General features: G+C 35.6%; 1 protein-coding gene and 1 long non-coding RNA gene across 3 annotated transcripts in view; one reads left to right on the top strand and one right to left on the bottom strand.

Moving 5' to 3' along the window:
- LOC127430649 (SH3 and PX domain-containing protein 2B-like) overlaps positions 1–20,357 on the top strand; it is a 79,575-nt gene that overhangs the window by 18,106 nt on the left and 41,112 nt on the right. For both annotated transcript variants that reach the window (XM_051680575.1, XM_051680574.1), the window contains exon 2: positions 1,338–1,418. In XM_051680575.1, the coding sequence (XP_051536535.1) occupies positions 1,338–1,418 (81 nt within the window). The remainder of the gene's footprint in view (positions 1–1,337; positions 1,419–20,357) is intronic.
- Positions 6,637–14,061, bottom strand: LOC127430702 (uncharacterized). The gene is made up of 4 exons (XR_007895471.1): positions 13,789–14,061; positions 11,123–11,197; positions 8,601–9,414; positions 6,637–7,680 (listed from the first exon to the last, which is right to left on the bottom strand). It is a non-coding gene; the product is annotated as an uncharacterized LOC127430702 (long non-coding RNA).

A 20,357-nucleotide genomic window follows, 5' to 3' on the forward strand; every position in this document is an offset into this window, starting at 1 on the left:
ATCGCATCATATATATGTATAAATGTTTTCCATCTGAAAGGACTAAATATTAAATGAAACAAATGACAATAAAATGCAAAGTAATCTCTTCAGTAATCAAAATACTTTTTGAAAGTAACTGTATTCTAATTACCAATGATTTAAATTGTAACTGTAGTGGAATATCGTTACTTATATTTTGTATTTTAAATACGTAATCCCGTTACATGTATTCCATTACTCCCCAACCCTGGTCATTGATGACAATATCCAATCCCTGGAGAAATAATGAATAGCAAGTGGTGTGTCATGGAGAAAGAAGGCTCTGTGAAACTTGTGTATCTTAGTTTCTTTCACATCTTTGTGTGCCTTGAAAATAAACTAAAATATACAAACTGATGTTGTTTCTTCAGTACAATAGTCTCACTGCATGCTTAACAGATAATATCTCAGTCTATCACCTCTGAACTGTACTGTATCTCTGCCCTCATTCTCGAAACCCTGCTGGTAACGGGCAGTAATTATTTTCATGATAATTAAGCATGCACCCTTCTTAGATATTTTATCAGTGTTTTGTCTGCGGAACGATCCAAAAACACTTTAAACTGCAGTATGGCCCGTTGAAGAGACCGTAAATCTATCCCTCACAGCCTCATTGTCATTCCCATTAAAAATTAAAGATGACGCTAATGTGAATAAGGTCTATAGAGAAGAAACAAATCAACAAACAGAATTTCAATTCGATACAACAGAGGCATCAAATTAATTTTACACTTTTTATTTTAAGAAAGAAAACGTCTGTGAACAAATTTTGTTACTCCATATTTATTTGTGCAATACAAATGGCTGATGCATACCAATAACCTGTAATACGCTTCCCTCATCTCATTCCAAACCCCGATGTTTGTGGTACACTAAAGGGATTGTCCTATTAAAATCATGGTTGGGTTTAGGGTTTGGGGTGAACTTTAGAACTTGTAACCGTATTTTTTTGAGACTTCCATAAGTCATACACTTTTTTTTTTGTGAGCCAAGGATTTCTTACTATTTTGCCATCTTATACTATTATTACAACTTGTCATAAGATCGGTTGGAAATAATATATTGCATAATGCAAAAAATAGCTTAATGCTCCTAAAGATAGGCTTCATTTTGTTTTTGCAAAATATAATAAATTTTTTTCACTTTGATTTTGGGGAGTGAGATTTACAGACTGGATCACGGGTTATGAACTGGAAATGAATGACTGATGTACTAATTTTTTCACTGTAAGTGAATTGAGATGAAGTTAGATGAAAGTATTCTATTTTGGTGAAAAATCTGGCTGAACAATCATGTTCTTTCTTTTTTCACTGTAGGTTTACATCATCAAAGTGTCTTGGTCTGATGGCAGCAATGAGATCATTTTCAGACGCTACAGTAGATTTTTTGACCTTCAGGTGAGTTTTTAAATTGGTTTCAATATAATAATGAAAATGAATTTGGTCACTTGTTTCTAAAATCTCTGCAGCCTTCTTAACATCAGGCATAATGGAAAACTTCAGCAGTGTGGCTGTTCTTGACTCTTGATATTGTGATGCCAAAACCTGAGTCGATGTCATTTGCTGTTGAAAGAATGAAAAACATGGCATTTGGAGAGAACGCATGGATTGCACCGATAGCCACAGAAATGCTTTAAGTTCATGTGGCAGCCATTAGATGGGCTGTTTTAATGATACAACAGAAAAAATCATCACATTCATTGCTCTCTCTAGGAGAAGTGTGTAAAAAAAAGTATTAAAGATTGAGTTGGCCTCTTTGCTGGTATCTGTTTCCACAATCATCTTCCCTTCAAAGATGCATCTTCATCTAAGTGAATCAAAGGTGCATCATAAGCCTGTTCATGATGCCTTTTCAAAAGGTAGGCAGACTGTTTTTGCTGTCTTCTAAGAGACCTTGGTTTGGTAATTTTCTAAAGCACCATTAGATGTATTCATGTGGAGAAAGCACTGCGACGACTACAGTGAAAAATGCATCAAAAATGACAGAAGCAGCGACTGTAATGTCTATTCTTTTGAAAATATTTTTTATTCACTACCGAAAAGTATCAATAAAAGTAGTTCAGTCTACATAAAAATAGACTGTTTACCCAATATTTGTGTGTGCTATCCATTTTTATGCTTTAGTGGACTGTGATAGCTTAGCAACATGCTAACATCAAACATTGGAATCAGTTTAGTTGTAACGTATGCGCTTTTCATTAGAAGCATTATTTATTTGCCACATGGAGTTGCTGCCTGTGTAGAGCGTTCCAGATCTGTAACTAATAAGGTTCTATTTTAGTTAGGATGCTGCCTATTTAGGCAGTAATCAGCAAGGCAGCTCACAGTGTTTTGGAACAGTTTTTGTGAGTGTAATCACTGAGGTCTTGAACTTGCAGATTTGTGGCAGTTCCTGTTTTGAAGCTTCATGAGTTGTGCAAGCTTGTCACCCAGACTTACAGTGTCCTACAAATAACATTAAAACTCATTGTAAAGCCCATCCCCAGTATATATGTTCATTAACACAGCTGCTATCAACACCATGTCATGTTAGAAAGATAAATAGACTATACTTGAGTACACCGGACATGCGAGTTTGCCTGTTTGGTGTACGGGTGTTTCTTCAACTTTGGGCATTTTTAACACTGTGGATTTTTACTACAAATTAAAGTGTCATTAAAACATGTTTCACACATTCACTGTTTTTTTTTTGTTTCTGTTTTATTGATTTTCAATGTCCAACAGTGTATGTACATGCATCACAGGATATGTTTGTCACTTTTTTTCCCCTGAAAGTCATGAAATTCCCACCACAATGTACACAATTAAATAAAAATGGCCAACTCCTTTTTGTTTTTGTAAGACTAATTTTATAGCTAACATTAAATGTATACTCTTCATATATTCATATATTTACACTTTTGCAAATTGCATAATTTGGCATAATTACAGCTTGATTGGAAATGACGCCCAGTACAAATGTTCTGCTCACAAGTGATATTTACCTTGAATTTTCTTAGTTTTCTTCAAACATCACTTGTCTCGTATCTCTTCTCAAAGCATGCTCTTCACCGACACTTCTGTTGACTTGTTGAACAAGTACATTAACTTCACAAAAATTATTTGGAGCAAAATTATTTGGTGTGGTTGAAATGATGCCACAACTGTGGGACAGTCAAAATCATTTTCATTTTTAATTCACTCTTTGTTTAAATAATCCATTATAATAATTTGTATTTTATAATTTATGATTTTCAATAGAGTTGAAATTCTGGGTCTGGGACAAGGCTAAAACCTGTACATAAAAGGCATGGCCTCTCATGGCTAATTGCTTTTTTTACAGAATTTATTTACTTATTAGGGGACATGATAAATTATTTTTTGAAATTATTTTATCTTTTTTATTGATCGTATTAATGTATCAAATTGACAGGCCTAATAATAATATAATCTACTAAATTAAGGCAATGAGTTGTTTGTGAAAATAAATTCATACACACAGAAAGCAATTAACCTGAAAGCTTGTGAGAGACGTAATTCATCTAATACTGTTTGATAGTGTAGATTTGTGTTATAAACAGTCATTTTAATTTAAACTTCTGACCAAATAATCAACAAGTCAGTATAGACCGAACTACAGTATATGTAATCTACATTTTAAACTGTAAAAATAATATAAATCAAGTGTAGTTTTATTTATTTTTAATTTTTTTTGGAACCGATTATCCTTATCCCTTAATGCATTTTACCTGCTGCTTTCTACTGTATATCAGAGCTGAAAGCAGTCATTTAAACTAAGAATGGGTCATAATGGTCAACTAGTTAGGTTGACAAGTGAGTTTATCTAGATTTTTTTTCTCCTTGCGGAGGTACTTAAAAGGGGATGAATTGAGAGACTTTTCGTCCTGCAAAAAGTTTTGCGAGATTCACATGTAACATTCATACACGGAGTCCCTACATGTAACCTTGGTTGCAGAAATTGTGAATCTCGGAAGGGTTTCCTCACAAACAGTCAATTTTGAAAATATGTAGTTTTGCACATCTCTAATTCGTACAGATTAACTTTTCTGAATTAAATAGGCTGTTTTATGATGGCACACCTTTAAAGGAATATTTATGAACTGGCCGTATTTACTTCCTTTGTAGGTGCCTTACTGTAACCACAATTTCTGCTTTTTTTTTAATAAACGAAGGATGCATAAAAAATAAAATTCTGTAGTTATCAACATTATGCTTTTAATGCAACATTATGCGGTCGATTCCTACGTAAATGCCCTCTTTGCATGTGAAGTAAGATGGTTTGCTGCATGCTGCAGTGTTTGTTGTCGACTCCAGTATAATCACAAAACAATTAGGGGTGGGTAAAAATATCGATTTTCCGATGCATCGCAATCTTCATTTGAACTCTATCAATTCTTAAAACCTAAGATCGATCTTTTACTCTATGCGCAACTCTCCACTACAATAAGAGGAATTGCTCACATTTGCAACCAAATTTCGTGCTATGCAGCTAAAATGTATGAATTTGCCAAATGGCTGGTAAATGTTCATATTTAACTCACCATTGATTTTGTAGTATAGTGGTGGAGTATTCAGCAGCGAGATACTTTCACGGTGTGTGGAGAGTAAAAGTTGTTCCGTGTAATGTGTGTCCAAAGACGAGAGCCACGCGACCCATTTGTCATTGAATAATGTCTCTTTTAATAATCTTTCTGTTCTCTACAGTCAGTTGTTGATCAAAAACAACAACAAAAAAATCAACATTTCATTCTAATCATGCATAGCACAGATGAGATAAAGCCATTCAAGTCTCTCCCGTTAACATGTGCTCATCTACAGATGCTCTTTACAGAAATGCCAGTTTTCTTAAAGAGACAGTACTGGATTAAGCACATGTACAACAAATCAAGGAAAAAAAACTTGTTATTAGTACAAATTATGCAGTTAAACAATAATCATGAAACAAATAATATATGAAATATAATATGTTGTTTATTGATGGAATACATGGATTTGTTAAAAGCCAAAATGTGACAAATGCTGAAAAACTAATCGAATATAATTAGTAAAATTAATATTTTCATAATGTACTTAGTTAGAAGGCCCCTTGTATAATTAAAAGCATTACCTGGAAAATAAGTTATTTTATATGCAAGCAAAATGGACATTATAACTGAAATTAACCCATATGAATCGAAATCAAATTGAGAGCTTGTGAATCGAAATCTAATATAATCTGGGAAGCTGTATCACTGTAGCACTAAAACAATCCATGGTAAAATGTGCAGCTCACAATGTTAAGATCAGACTGAAATGATCAGGGATCTTATTAAATATAAACATCATACTTTTGTTTGAACTTTTGGGATTTTTCAGAAACTGCAGAGCTATAGGTGCTTCACACAACCGGAAACAGCATAAGGTTTGACAACCTTTTACACATTTTACTTTTGCCATTAGTTCTTCTGGTGTTTAGGAACAATAGTATCTATCTTACTTTCTTTACCTCACTGTGACTGGATGGGCCAAGTTTGTGAATACCAAATAGACATCGTGTTAATGTGGATGGTCTTGTTATGCTGTCATCTCTGACGTCAGAAAGTTGCAGAAATTGAGTCATTTTTACCGCTTAGTTGTAATAATTATATATATATATATATTTTTTTTATAAACCGTATGTCTTTTATGGAGAAGAAAAGGTGGGAATTTATTTTCTGAAATAGTTTGTGTTCCCTTGCAATTCTTTGGAGTTCCATCTCAATAACTTTATCCATCACTTTCAAAAATTAACCATGGTTTTACTATAGTAACTATGGAAACTATGGTGAGAAATATAAGCATTCTGAAAATACATGGTTACTACAGTTTTACTATAGTAACACCATGGTTAATTTGTGTTATAATGGTTTTTAAGAGATGCCTTTACATCTTTTAACCATTTTTTTGTGGTCTTAAAAACCATGGAACATGTACCACAAATGAACCATGGTGTTACTATAGTAAAACTAATGTTTTATTTGGCAGAATTGTTCATTTTTATTACCTTTTGTTTTGGTTTTCCTGTATTATAAACAATGATTTTACCATAAATAGCATGGTTGGAATATGCTTACTGTTGTAAAACCAGGGTAAATTTTGTGGTTCTTTTTACAAGAAATTCCATAGTTGTAAAACCATGGTTGATTTTCCAGATTTTCTTGACACATGGACAGTCCTCGTCTGTACTAAAAGAGTATCACAAAACAGTCGTAGTGTGTAGGGCTGCAACTAACAATTATTTTTATTATCGACTAATCTAACAATTATTAAAACGATTATTCGACTATTCAGGCGATTTATTTTAACGATTAATCATTAGCTCTTAACCGACTATTCAGATTGTACCTTGACTTAAAAGGTTGTAATCAACATGCTTACTAATAATAAAGAGGACAAAATCATCTTTTAAAAATACCTCTAAATGACTCATTGAATAAAATGACTTTTTATTATGTTTAATTCAGTAAAAAAATAACTGCAAAAAATCATATTGTAATCAAGCGTTTTGCCTTATTGTCCATTTGAAAATATCAAAAAATCCTTAAAACAACACTGTAAAAAAAAAAAAAAAATTCCGTTGATTTTACCAAAAAAAAAACCTTGCAGCTGTGGTTGCAAGAACAATTCTGTAAAAAATACTGTAAAAATGTAAACAACTTTACAGGACAAGATGTGAATTTTACAGTTTAAAACTTTATTTACAAAATGTATTTACAAAATTACATTTTAAACCTGTAAATCCAACAGCCCTTTTCTGCCAAATTAGCATGACCATGCTGCTATTAAATTATTTCTTTCAGTAATATTTCATGCAGTTGTTGCTTTTTTAAACATTGAATCCCACACAATTTCACTGAATTACCATAAAAAAAAAATAAAAAAAAACATTATTTAACTGAATGTCTTATTATAAAATTGTAATTTAGCGGAGTTTTTCTGCTAATTTTACTCAAAGGTTGTTTATAACGTAGTATCTTTTGCAGTATTAATAATGGAGATTTACAGTGAAAGTAACATCTAAATACAATATATACATTTTTTTTATTTATTCATTTCAATTTAAAGGCATAATCCAATAATAACTTTCCTTTGCAAGAATTTATTAACCTCAATTTTTTACAAAAGCATGTCATTTCCCAACATACACATTTCTAATATTTTCTAAAAGCTGAATAGCTTTTTAGATCTAAAGACTTTCCTCCTAAAATGTCTTAAGAACAATCCAGAGGCTTGTTAAAGGAATAAATGTAAGAATTTTTAACATCCTTTAAAGATTACAGCATTTCCTTAGAATAAATGGAACAAATGTACCAAGATCTTCAAACAAGCTTTTCAAACTGAGGTACAGGCATGGAAACAAGAGCAATAAAACTCAGTAACAATTGAGTAAACTACAAAAATCCTTTATTTGCCTCTTGAGCTTAAAGAACTGAGCAGATAATTAGATGAAACAAACCTTTAAGCTGTGAGTGGGGCACATCAATTTAGTTTATTGATGAGTTTAGTCCATATTCAGACATCACGCCACTCGTGTGATCTGAAAGTTCCTGAGTCAAGGTAGAAACGAAAGAGGAGTTGTCATTAAGTATAATGTTTCGATCCACACTCAGCACGAACCGTCTTGAGGAGTAGCAGGATCGTTCTGAAAAAATAAATAAAAACATAATTCAAACAAAATTAAAACAAGACTTATAAAACATTTCACAAAACAATGGGAATTTGTTTTTACTTTTCAATGTCAGTAAAGTTGCTTACCATTGCAGAATACAGTACATCAGTGTATGTGCAGATTTAGTGGAGAATAATGTAAGGCCTTTTAAAGCCACTTGGACAAACCCTTAAAGGAATAGTCTACCAAAAATTGTCAGCATTTATTCAACCTCGTGTTGTTCCAAACCCATATGACTTTCGTTTATAGTCAGAACACAAATGAAGATGTCTGAAGTTGTCAGACATTCGTGTCCATACAACGAAGGATAATTGGAACCAAAACTTTAATGCTCTAAAAAAGACAAAAAGGTTTATCAGTGTAATCCAATACTTAAGCAATTTTATTAATTTGGGTGTTATTAAAAACAAATTAAATTGTTAATTTGCACTTCCACTCGGCTCTCTAATGTGTTTAAAGCATTTTTTACAAGTCAGAGGAGGTGCTGTACACAAACTTCACTAGTCAGTGTGATTTAAATCACATATTAGAGAGCTGAGTTGAAGTGCAAATAACAAATTAATTTATGTATTTTATCACACCCAAATGAATCTAATCTTAAAACTTGGAGTAAACCACACAAGTCACATAGATTACACTGACGATGTCTTTATATCTTAAGTATCTATAAGTATCTTTATTTGTGTTCCAAAGATGAACAAAATTCATATGGGTTTGGAATGACATGAGTGTTAGTAAATGACAGAATTACATTTTTAAGAGCTTATAGCTAACAGTACAAAAACATCGTGCAAAATGAATTTGAATCCAAATAGACAGAAAAGAGAGAAAGGAAGAAATAACATAGAAATACAAATAAAAGAAAGAAAGAAAGATAATTTTTTTTAATTTACCACACATGACAATGGTGGGAGTCAAGGGAACTTGGTCCATCTGTACTTCCCCTGCCAGGCATGTGTCCTCCACATAACAGAACATTCGTCGAACCAAAACGGCCACTTTTCCAGGAGGTGTTATATGTTTTTCCCCTGGTTTATTTGTTTACGCTGTGCGTAGAAAGTCAACTTCACTAGATGTTTGACCTCCTCTGGATTTGCATCAGTTTGCTCAAACATCTTTTTCAGTTTTTCTTTCTTCTCCTGCTGGATCTGTGGTCCCTCCAAGGGGCAGGAATTTTAATTTCCACTTAATACACCCATAAGTGTCCTGGATTGCTGCTCTCTGTTTTATCAGTGTCAGACTCATCAGTGCGATGCTTTCGCTTTCTTATTTTTGGGGTTGTAGATTGCCTCACATTCTCTATCCTATAGTGCAATTGCTTGACTTGGGAGTGATACCCTGGCCCAATCACGTCTCCCTCTATTATGTCTTGCAGAGATTTTGGATATTTTGCCACCATCTTTTTGGCAACTTCAGTAGAGTTCGTTTTATTTATGCAAGAATTGTTTCGCTTCATCTCACAAACCACAATCCGGACCATCTCCCTTCTCATTCTTGGACTTGGTCATTTTCCTTTCTCCAATGACTGCATCAATTCCTCTGGGAACTTATCCCACTGTATCATAAAGGTATCAACCCAGTCTATATCAGGGCTTTGGGGGCTGTTGGAAGAGGTGGAGGGTGAACTTCTGGGTGAAAGGGACTGCAAGGATGTTGGAGGTCCTGGCGAAGCATCAACAGATGAGCTGCTAGTTTCAGGAGTCCTGCCTGCGACAACAAACACATGTACAAGAAGAATGATCAAGAACACAATATGAATGTTCCTATATTTTCGATTGAGCTTTTTTACAGGCTAGTTTAGGCACTGGTTGCATGCAGTACTGCAATACTTGACTTAAATCTCAGCATCCAAGCTGCAAGGACTTTTCGGGCTTGAATTGGTCTCAAGGCTGACAGCAAATCAGCTTCCTCAATAAACTGAAAATCATCATATGTCTCCACCCTAAGGGATTGTAAGGTCTCCTCTAGAAAATCTTTCGTCATTTCTGGAAGGTCAGGCAAGACCTCAGTAATGGCGGTGTGTAAAAATGTTTGCTCCAAGTCAGTCATTCCTGGAATCAAGGAATAACATCAGACACCAGTTTTCAATATTCCAAATAAAAGAAAACAAGAAACTAGACATTTAGTCAAGTAACAATGTACATATATACAGAAGAGGAACCTCTACTTCAAGTATATAATGTGAGAATTTACATGTTTACCAAAGAAAATCTGCTGTCACTTTCATATTTTTCAAATAGTATTTTATAATTTCTACCAGCATACATGTGCATTTTAGTATGGTTTCTCCACCACAGTGGCCATGATCATGTTTATTTCAACAATATACCGTGTTTTAGTGGAATGACTTGGAGCCTGTTACAATGTATGATGGTAACAGATAAAAATCGACCAAGTCGTTAATGTTGAGACACTGCAACCTAGTACTCTGTTTTGTCACTGAGTACAGATGGTACTCAGAATAATAGTCAGCCTTATGTATATTGATCACAAAATACACAGCTGCATCATTCTGAATTAAAATAAGGAGAAATTCTCAACTCTATGGACTCGTAATTTTTTGACACAAGGAAATGCCCTTTTTATATGACATACAGTACCTTTATACTTTATGCCTGTGGAAACACTAGTATTGTTTTATGAAAAGCCAAACTGTCTCACTGCATGTTTAATTGCATCACTATAAAGGTTGGGGTAAAAAGTACAACTGTCTTTGAATTGCAGAGGCTGACTGCATCCTGGCCCAGCTGAAAGATATGCCTGAAACATCTGATGTCTTTCGGATAAAGTTAGAAAAATGTTTTTGAAGTTTTTCAAATGCCTGGCACATCTCTTAAAATAGCTGTGTTTACTTTCAAAACGCATCGTCCATAACCTGATCAAGGGGCTAAATTTCAAAATTGGTGCTGGATAGTGCCGCAAGAAATGGTGTTTTTGGCTTTAGTGGACTCTCAGGAAATAAACATTGTCTTGTTTCCAAATATTCTTGGATTATAATGTCAAGATAGACTATCTGTGACAACGAAATCTTTTGTGCACAAATCATAGCTACAATATCTTGAAGCTGGAGAGTTAACTGCCACACATCATCTTTTGGATCTTGCACTTTGTCTCCAATTAATACAGGCAGCAACCTTAAGAAATTCCAATTCTGAATGGCTTGACCTGAAAGCTTTGACAACTCAGAGTTGACAGCACATGGCTTTGTGAAAGCATCATATCCTTTGTACTTGAACTGCTTGATGTGTCGGTTCAAAAGTGAATATTTAAGCCATTTCTTTGTCTTAATGAAATACTTCAAGTACAGTGCAACATCATAGGATAAGACACCCTCAAATATGTCATGGCCTAAACAAGTTGGGAGACCAGGCTGGCAAACATGAAAACATTTCAAAGTATTGAAAGCAGAGTTTACCTTTATGCCTTTGATGCCTTGACGATCTTCAGCTTGTAGATCACCAACAGCAGAATCGTAACTTTCAGGGGTGCACTGTGGACCACATACATTTGGATCATCACTATGAAACATGTCATATTTTCATCATGTCCTAATGTGACTTTTTTTAGGCTCTATGTATTTGAACATCTTTTTGAATGCCTGAGCTCTTGAATATGTTAACAGTGGTCCTTTTATGACAGATCTGCATCCTTCACACAATCACAGATTTTAGCAACAGCATCATCTGTTAGAGACATGTCATTTTTTTAAAGTGAACATAGTTTACTAAAAGTATAATCCTGTCCCAACACATGCACATTTTGCATCTCTTCGACAATAGTCTGTATTGTTGAAGCTGGAAGGAGCAGCTGCCCTTGCAATTTTAGGTAGAATAAACATACATTCCTAAGTAAGGTCTCATTGAAATTTTCTGGCAATTCAGTGCTTTCAGTTGTTGCATCATTTGAGCTCTGGAAAGCATCTTCACATGCAATGACAGCAGAAGACTGAGAAATAGTTTCCCTGTATATGTCACTTATGCTGTCCACTGAACATATTCTATGTTTCCTGGACATATGAGCAGTAAATGATGATTTTACAGGGAACACATTTTTACAACTAGTTACTGGACATGCCACAGCTCATCCCTCCACTATGTGCTCTTTTAAGTGGGATATAATTTCTTTCACTGTTTGAAATTGGCTCTCACACAGCATAATTGCACATTTAAAACTGTAACAATGGCTGTAGCAGTAACGGAGGGTTCAGGCACATTGTGAACTCGATAGAAATGAGCTTTAAAAGCTGCGTAAGTACAAAATGTCCGCTTGCAGTCAGCTCGCGCACATTTGAAAAAACAGTGGGGTTCGTTCCTGTGTACTCTACAATGCAGCACATAACCCCTTAATGTCTGTTGTGTTTTGCTGCAAAAATGGCAGGTAATCATTTTTAGCAAACTAACAAAACCACCCGTTTTTAAAATCCGTTTTACCTTCTTCGGATGACGCGGCAAAAACCACTGATCCACAACAGTATGAAAAGACAAAATAAAAGTGTTCAGCGTTAAGCATAAAACTCTCGGTCAGTCGGCGTCATTGTATGACTGCAAATTATACCCTCTTTCACAAAAATGTTCTGACAGCAAACGCTCATGTATTCAAAGTTTGAGGAAAATAAATAGTTATTTTAACAGTGCTACCGATCATCAAGTACATGCAGCTCCATGTGCAGGTGTGCTGGGCGTGCACTCAGCCAAGCCGTGAACTTCAACAAAAAAAAATGGCTGCTCCCGTGGTAAGTAGCCCAATTAACAGAAACAAACTCTGCTGCTCTGTAAGTTGACATGGCAGATCTCACCTCATTTGAAATAAAAAAAAAAAAGCCTTTTTTTTTTTTCGCAGGAACATAAAATTTACATTGAAAATCATTACTGTTAAATTTAAAATGGCCTTAAGTCACAACAGATAATACCGAATGACATTATTCTGTAATGAAAGCACAGAAACTTTTCATTTTATCATTTAAAATTGATTAACAATTAATATGATTCAAAAATAACCAATGTACAGCTATGGAACAGATGACCAGCTGTCCATTTGAAAGACAAAGATAACATTTCTGCAATTCTATCAGCATCACCAGTCACCTTATGTGTAAATACCTTCAAATTAAAATATGCTGTGATGGGCTGTAAGCTGTGTTTTCTCTCTTCAGTCAGGCACGAGATGCAGTGCTCCTCTAGTGCACCATCATTAGTTTCATATCTAAACCCATGTTACGTTAAATTAGATCAAACGACTATTCGACAACAAAAGTTTTTGTAGACCATTTTTTATTGTCAACGTTGTCGATATCGTCGACTAATCGTTTCAGCCCTAGTAGTGTGCATGCGTCAAACACGTTTGTTTTTTCTTACGGTCAAAAGAGTGTACTTTAAAGGGGCATCACGGTCAACCGGGCATGATCTGATCAGGAACACAGAAAAATAAAGTATACACCGGCCTTAAGGGGCTCCGTAGTTTTCATAGTACTTTTCATCAAGGGAAATTTGATTTCTCAAATTTCCAGCAGACCGCTGAAAAATAAAATTTTAGCATTTCAAAATGTAGACTTCATATAAGAGGTCGACCAATAATTCAGATTTACCGATTAATCTGAGCCGATAGTTGTGTTTTTTAATTATCGGCTATCTGAAAAAATCAACACCGATAGTTTCTGATTTGTTATTTTTGGTTTCTTTTCTCCATGACCGGTGCTCAAGGGTTCTACAGTCTGAACTCCTTGGTTCTACAGTATAGAGGCACCCTCTAAAGGTTAAGTAAAAAACAATCACTGACTCTGCGTGGAGTTTGTTTTGCAACGTGAGTGAAATAGGCTATGCAGAGAGACAGACACTTCAGAAGCAGATTTAAAACACAGACAGAGAAAAGTCAAGGTATTTATAGAGTACGAGTTATAATTGCATATAGCATGGTACAATAAATCAGACATTTAAGACAACCAAAGGTGGTTTAATAGGTAATTTAGTTATAACTAATTGCAGCACTGGAGAACTGCATTGCCGACAAGGTGGAGAGGATGCTAACATTAGCTGTACGAATGGTTAGAACAATGTTCCAAAGTCAAGAATATAATCTTCTTACCTTTCCTCTTAATTTGCAGTTTTGGATGGAAAATAGCCACTTATGAATTCAAATTTTGAATTATGAATTGCAGATCCGTTTGTTTTTTTCCCGGGGTTGAGAGGCGTCCACTTTGTTTCAGTCAGGCTATAAACAGGAGTGCTCCGAAGATGTTATGTTGCTAAGTAGATTAATAAATTAATCTTCAGTAATAAATCAGTTTCATGTTAATGGCAACCTTATGTGAAAATGCTGCTTGTGTTTTTGCTTTTGCTCAGCCGTTCTCTTGATTCACAACAGATCTTGCGCAAGCACAGTACATTGCGTAAATGTGTGTGCACATGAACAGTTTTATAGTTTTTTGACCATAAAGTTTCCCAACTTTTCTCCATTCTGACAGGGTAAACTTCTGTCCAAACTTCCTTTGTTATGGCTTAGTTATGTTCAAAAGAAAGTATGGCCAATTAAACAGTAAATCTGAATTACAAATTTGATGTTCATGTGAGGGTACATGGATATATAATATATACAAAGCCATTCTGAATTACATTTTCAAAGACAAGACTTGAGTTTCATTTATTTCAGATGGCTAAGGCTTTGAAGAAGGTACCAGTGTGTGAGAAATTTATTGAAGTATCACCATGGAAAGCAGTACTTACTAAAGTTTAGCACTATTTTACACTGAGTGGAAAGTTTTCTTTCATATCATAGATTTTAAAAACTATCATCCGTTTAATCGGCTATCGGCCTGTTTCCCCAACTTAGTTATCGTATCGGCAAAACCCACTATCGGTCGACCTCTACTTTATATAGGTAGTACATTGTCTTATCAGCTATGTTCGTGGCACTCAAAAAATCTCAGTCTAAAAACCACTTTCCCTCACTCTCTGCCACTTTTGTTTCTTCCATGAGAACACATGAGTAGTTGGTGAACCGAAGTGCTGATGCAGCACATAGCGGCGACGGGAAGGAACTGGGGCAGGACATGCAGAGAGAAAACACGTCAACCACTAATGCATTTCAAGAGTGAAGCGGATCTAATGACTCAGTTGTCTGAATGTGGTTACGTTTGTTCACTGTTGTGTTTTTTCCTCTGCTTTTGGGAGTAGGAAATTTGAGAACATCTCTGCAAAGGTTTGAACTCAACACACCCTTTCATTCATACCACAAGCCAGAACTGTTTGGCTAGGAAGATTTGAGTGTTAAAGTCTTTACCAGTACAACATTAAAGGCATCACAGTTAAGGATTACTTGAAGTTTAATTGATTTTGTGTAACATACACCATTGAAGTCCATTGTCAGGCATAACATGATTCAGAAAAAGCCACCTACTCATTCCCTATTATTACTATTTTCCACTTTTACTGTATTATTACAGTAAAGTCTTCAAATGTCCAATAATGCTAAACAAATCAAAACAATCAGTCAAGAAATCATCCATTTAAAAAAAGTTACATTTGAGCTTTTAAGTTCATACGTAGGCACAATTTATATTTGTCTGCAAAAAAACTAAACAAATGTAACTATATTTTAAACATGAACCTTCAGATCAAAAGATTTTTAAGATCACAAGAAACATAAATTCAGTCAAGTGTGTCTAAATTTGACTAGTAGCGTATGTCAGCAGTTTCGCTGAACACAGACTCAGGCATGGCTCTGAGACATATGGATTGGATTCCACACATCACATAAGGCAGACGACTGTCATGTGCAGATGGTTTCTCTTTGTTCAGCAGAGGAAGGACTGCTTGTATGGACTTTGGAGGACTTGGATCATACAGGAATCTCACCTCCTCCTATAAATGTCAAATAGTCTTGGAAGCCTTTACTTGTATGCTTCTCGGCTCATAACTTACACTGCTGTTCCTCTGATAAGGGGCTTATTTATTGTGCTTTCATGCAAACGGTGTCTAAAAGTTATAGTACACCCAAAAATGAACATTCTCTTGTTATCTACTCACCCTTATGTTTTAAACCCATAGTCCTTCCTTCTTAAGAACACAAAAGCAGACGTGTAGCAGAAAGCCGCTCTTTTCCATACAATGAAAGTGAAAGGAGATGAACGCTATTGAGCTCCAAACAGGACCATAAGAGCACCATGAAATTAGTTTATACGACTCCTGCTCTATTTCTTCTGAAGCCGTACCAGAGCTTCAGACTGTGTGAAAAACCGATCAGAATTTAGTAGAGCTGTCAAAATTATGTGTTAAAGGGATAGTTCACCCAAAAATGAAAATTCTCTCATCATTTACTCACCCTCATGCCATCCCAGATGTAGATGACTTTCTTTCTTCTGCAGAACACATTTGAAGAAAAACAGAAACATATTTTAGCTCAGTAGGTCCTTATAATGCAAGTGGATGGTGATAAGACCATTTGAAGCTCCAAAAATCACAGACAGTCAGCATAAATGTCATCTATGTGACTCCAGCAGTTAAATGAATGTCATCTAAAGCGATACGATCACTTTTGGTGAGAAAAAAGATCAATATTTAAGTTCCATAAATCATCGCTTCAGGTCATTAACAAGTATACGCATTCATGAGTTCACGTGGTCTCTCATGTGATGTATTTGTGTTGGCATGTTACGTACATAATCTCACGTTCTTCTCTTGGTTGAGAGATCCAGGCTAATCACACAAACGCACCATTGTGAGTAAAGAAACAGATACAAAAACAGATCTAAACCAAAACCAATGAAGCTTCTGTACAGCTTACACGCGCATACTGCTACTGATGGCATGAGGGTGAGTAAATGACGAGATAATTTTCATTTTTGGATGAACTAACCCTTTAAATTAAAACGTTTAACGCTTTCATTTTTCTGAATTGCGATTAACACATTTACCGATTTGACATTTAATTCAGCTCTGTGTGAGTTCTGAACACTGGTTGGAGTAGGGCGGAACCTTTGCGTTGTGTCCACCCCGGGGTCATTACACTGATGCAAACATTACAAACACACACATACAACAGTGATTCCATGTCAATGATTAAGTGATTTGAGAAAGGACCTCTTAACCATATTTTTTCTACAAATAATTCCAGATGGGATCTATGAAAAGATACATTAATATGACTCGCTGAAGTGAAGCATCAGTGTTTCCACTGCGTCGTGTTGCATTTCTGTCTCACCGGATTACTGGACAATTTTGAAAAAGTATAATTTACATGCACAGTGCCAGTGCTAAAAGCAAAACAAGCTTTTCATGTGGAGTTCAAATCGGCGAGAATCATGTGAATGCGACTTCATGATCAGAGAAGGCACTAGGGAGGGGCTAGCGTGTGCTTCAGCCTCCCCAAGAAAGTTCATAGCACCCCCGTAGCACTGCCAGCAAATGTTTGTAACAGCCAGCAGATTATCCTCTGTATGAAAATTGTATGAAGAAACATTTTCCCTGACAATATTTTAGCAATCATGCCGTGTGTCCCGTATTTCTGACACCTGTTTAGAATCAGAACTAGTGATGCCAGATTTACGAATGAATTACTCATTTGAGTCAATATCTTCAAAAAATAAGTCAAACGGTTTAGCAAAATGGTCTGAATCATTCAGACAGCTCACGCACTGTATCGTTTGGAGCATTTCTCAATCCGTAAAAACAGAAATGAAATAAATAACAAGTGGAATATTTACTGTCATGATACACAGAGCAGATGAGGAGGTAAACTGTTGAAACTTTAAGCGCACTCCAATTGCATGTCTCACAACAACTCTCTCTCAGTAATGGTGGAGCAGCCCCCGTAACCTAGCAACCCCAGACCCTGCTTTGTAACAACCAGAGCCCTTCTTCCAAGGTGAGCGCAAAAAAAGCATAACGCAGCAGTGCCATAGACGAGGAGACAGGAGACAAGAATAAAAAGCTGCTTTTATGAGGAAACAGCACATGACTTATTGAATTGGCCACCTGTCCACTAATCTTCAACATGTTTTACACTCAACAATCCTATTGGAGTGGGGGCCTGGGTAGCTCAGCGAGAACTACCACCCCTGGAGTCACAAGTTCGAATCCAGGGTATGCTGAGTGACCAAATTGGCCCGGTTGCTAGGGAGGGTAGTGTCACATGGGGTAACCTCCTCGTGGTCGCGATTAGTGGTTCTCCCTCTTAATAGGGCACATGGTAATTTGTGCGTGGATCACGGAGAGTAGCATGAGCCTCAACATGCTGTGAGTCTCCGCTGTGTCATGCACAATGAGCCATGTGATAAGATGCACGGATTGACCGTCTCAGAAGCGGAGGCAACTGAGACTTGTCATCCACCGTCCAGATTGTGGTGAGTAACCCAGCCACCATGAGGACCTACTAAGTAGTGGGAATTGGCCATTCCAAATTAGGAGAAAAGGGGATAAAAAAAAATAAAAATAATAAAAATAAATAAAACTAAAGAAATTTTTAAAAAATCCAATCCTATTGGAGTGAACAATCTGTGGAGTTTACTATGATAAAAATGCCTTTTTTTTTTTTTTTTTTTTTTTTTTTTAAGAGAAGTCACGGATGATTTTGCAACATGTAGGTGTCAGTTTACGGCTCTCCCCGTTCATACGGTGACGGAGATATTTTGAATCATACTTCATTTGACAGCGATGAATAATGTCTTTATTAAGTTAAACGCCTGCGTATGCAGCTTTTGAACAACTCAAGGTAAAGCCATTTTTCCAACCAAACGGGTGTAAAAACATTTCATTGCATGTTTTTTTACATGTACATTGGAGTACTATGTAAATGCCATGGTGTACATCAATGCACTGCAGTATTACCATCTGATACCATCACAATACCATTTTGTAAATGCAACAACTGGAATTGTTCGGTTGAAAGGGGGACCAAACTGTGAATCCTGAACAAAACAGTTTGGTGAATACATGTTTACACATTAGCTTCCACTCAGCTGACAAGCAATGAAAGTAGCTACGTGATTAGCTAGTTAGCTATAAGCCCATTGTCACGGAGAGTAAAAGATGGACCAGCATTGCGTCTCGCCAACTAGGTAACAGCGTAGCGTGAAATCAACACTCAACAGACACAATCCACCACAGCACCGTTGTCTGCTGAGCTGCAAAAAGAAGCTCCGTTTACCTTTCAATCTGCTGCATTACATACTGCACTGACAGACTATAGCTGGCTAACAGCAAACAGACATGAGTGACATGTCAGGGACAGGGTTAATGTTATATTAGTTATATAAAATGATGGGATCATTGTTTATTAACTTTCTAGTATGTATTTCACAAACTAGTTAGCAATTTACCGAAGCACCTGAAAATGAATTTACCACTGAACTCCACCCTGTCTGCAGAGCCACCATCAGTTCAGCTCTGTAAACAATGGAGTCGGAGTGCGCTCTGCTGGACAAACTACATAATGACACCAATTCTAAAGCATTGTTTTCTGCATTATATGTTCTGAAAATGTTTTTCATATCTGCGCATAATCGGTAAACATATACTCCGATACCGATATATCGGTGAGGCTAATATCGGCTGACCGATATATCGGTAGGGCACTAGTACTGACTACTTTTATGGGTCTTCAAAAACATTACGCTCAATTTCTCCTTATGTGTTCCATGGAAGAAAAAGTCATACAGACAGATGTGAGATTTTTGGGTTACATATTCCTTTGAATGTCCTGCTTCTGTAACTATGGCAGTCTATGAGTGTGCCAGCATTGTGCTTCCTTTAACTTCTGTATGATGTCATGGCACATGGCAGTAATGGTGATAGAGCCGGAAATTACTGTCTTACCCATCTTAGTGCCAATCACAGGATGCATAAATATTACTGATCTAAAGAGGATGTGACAATCTACTGACCAGAGGATGTGAAGTACTACTGACAAAAGAACACACTTTTACTTAATAATAAAAGTCAATTCTCTCTACCATTTCTAACCAAGTATCATTTCACACACAGTTCGAACTACAAGAGTGTAAACAGACAGGATTAAATCTGTGCTGTCTTTGAGATATTAAAGCAAACACAGCTGCTAATGTATTAACAGACAGGACAAATTCTTCAAAATGTTAGATCTGTGTGATATCTAAATGTATATAAGCTGCATGCTGTCTGTTATAGGCATTCAGGCATTCTTACAGCATCAAATCAGTATTAATGTATATTTAATAATCAAATATGCAAGTAATTTCATTTTGTATTAAATTATTTTTTAATGTTTTTATATTATAATTTTTAACATTTAATTGCTACTGTTGCTGAAACACAAAGCACTGTTTACTCTGTTCTCTGTTTAATTACTTTTGATTAATTCCTTTTGCAATTTTTTCAAGAGTTGTAAAAAATGTTTTTTTTTTTTTACTTTTGTAAAATAACAGTGTTTTATAGCATATTTGCTTACCAGTGCAACACCACCAAGTTAACAGAACTGTTAATGAAGCTTTTTTCCTCTCGTTTTCTTTTTTTACTTAGCATGTGAGAAACTGGGGTAAATCATTGTAGGATTTTGATTGTTTTTATGCACTTTTTTAACAGGATTTTTCAATAATAACAAAGTGCCGTTTGGTTTATAATTAATTAGTTGCATCCTCTTGTGGACTTTTACTTTTGAATTTATATATTTGATTTACAACT

The sequence above is a fragment of the Myxocyprinus asiaticus genome, chromosome 40, assembly GCF_019703515.2.
Source record: "Myxocyprinus asiaticus isolate MX2 ecotype Aquarium Trade chromosome 40, UBuf_Myxa_2, whole genome shotgun sequence".
Classification (NCBI taxonomy): Eukaryota; Metazoa; Chordata; class Actinopteri; order Cypriniformes; family Catostomidae; genus Myxocyprinus; species Myxocyprinus asiaticus.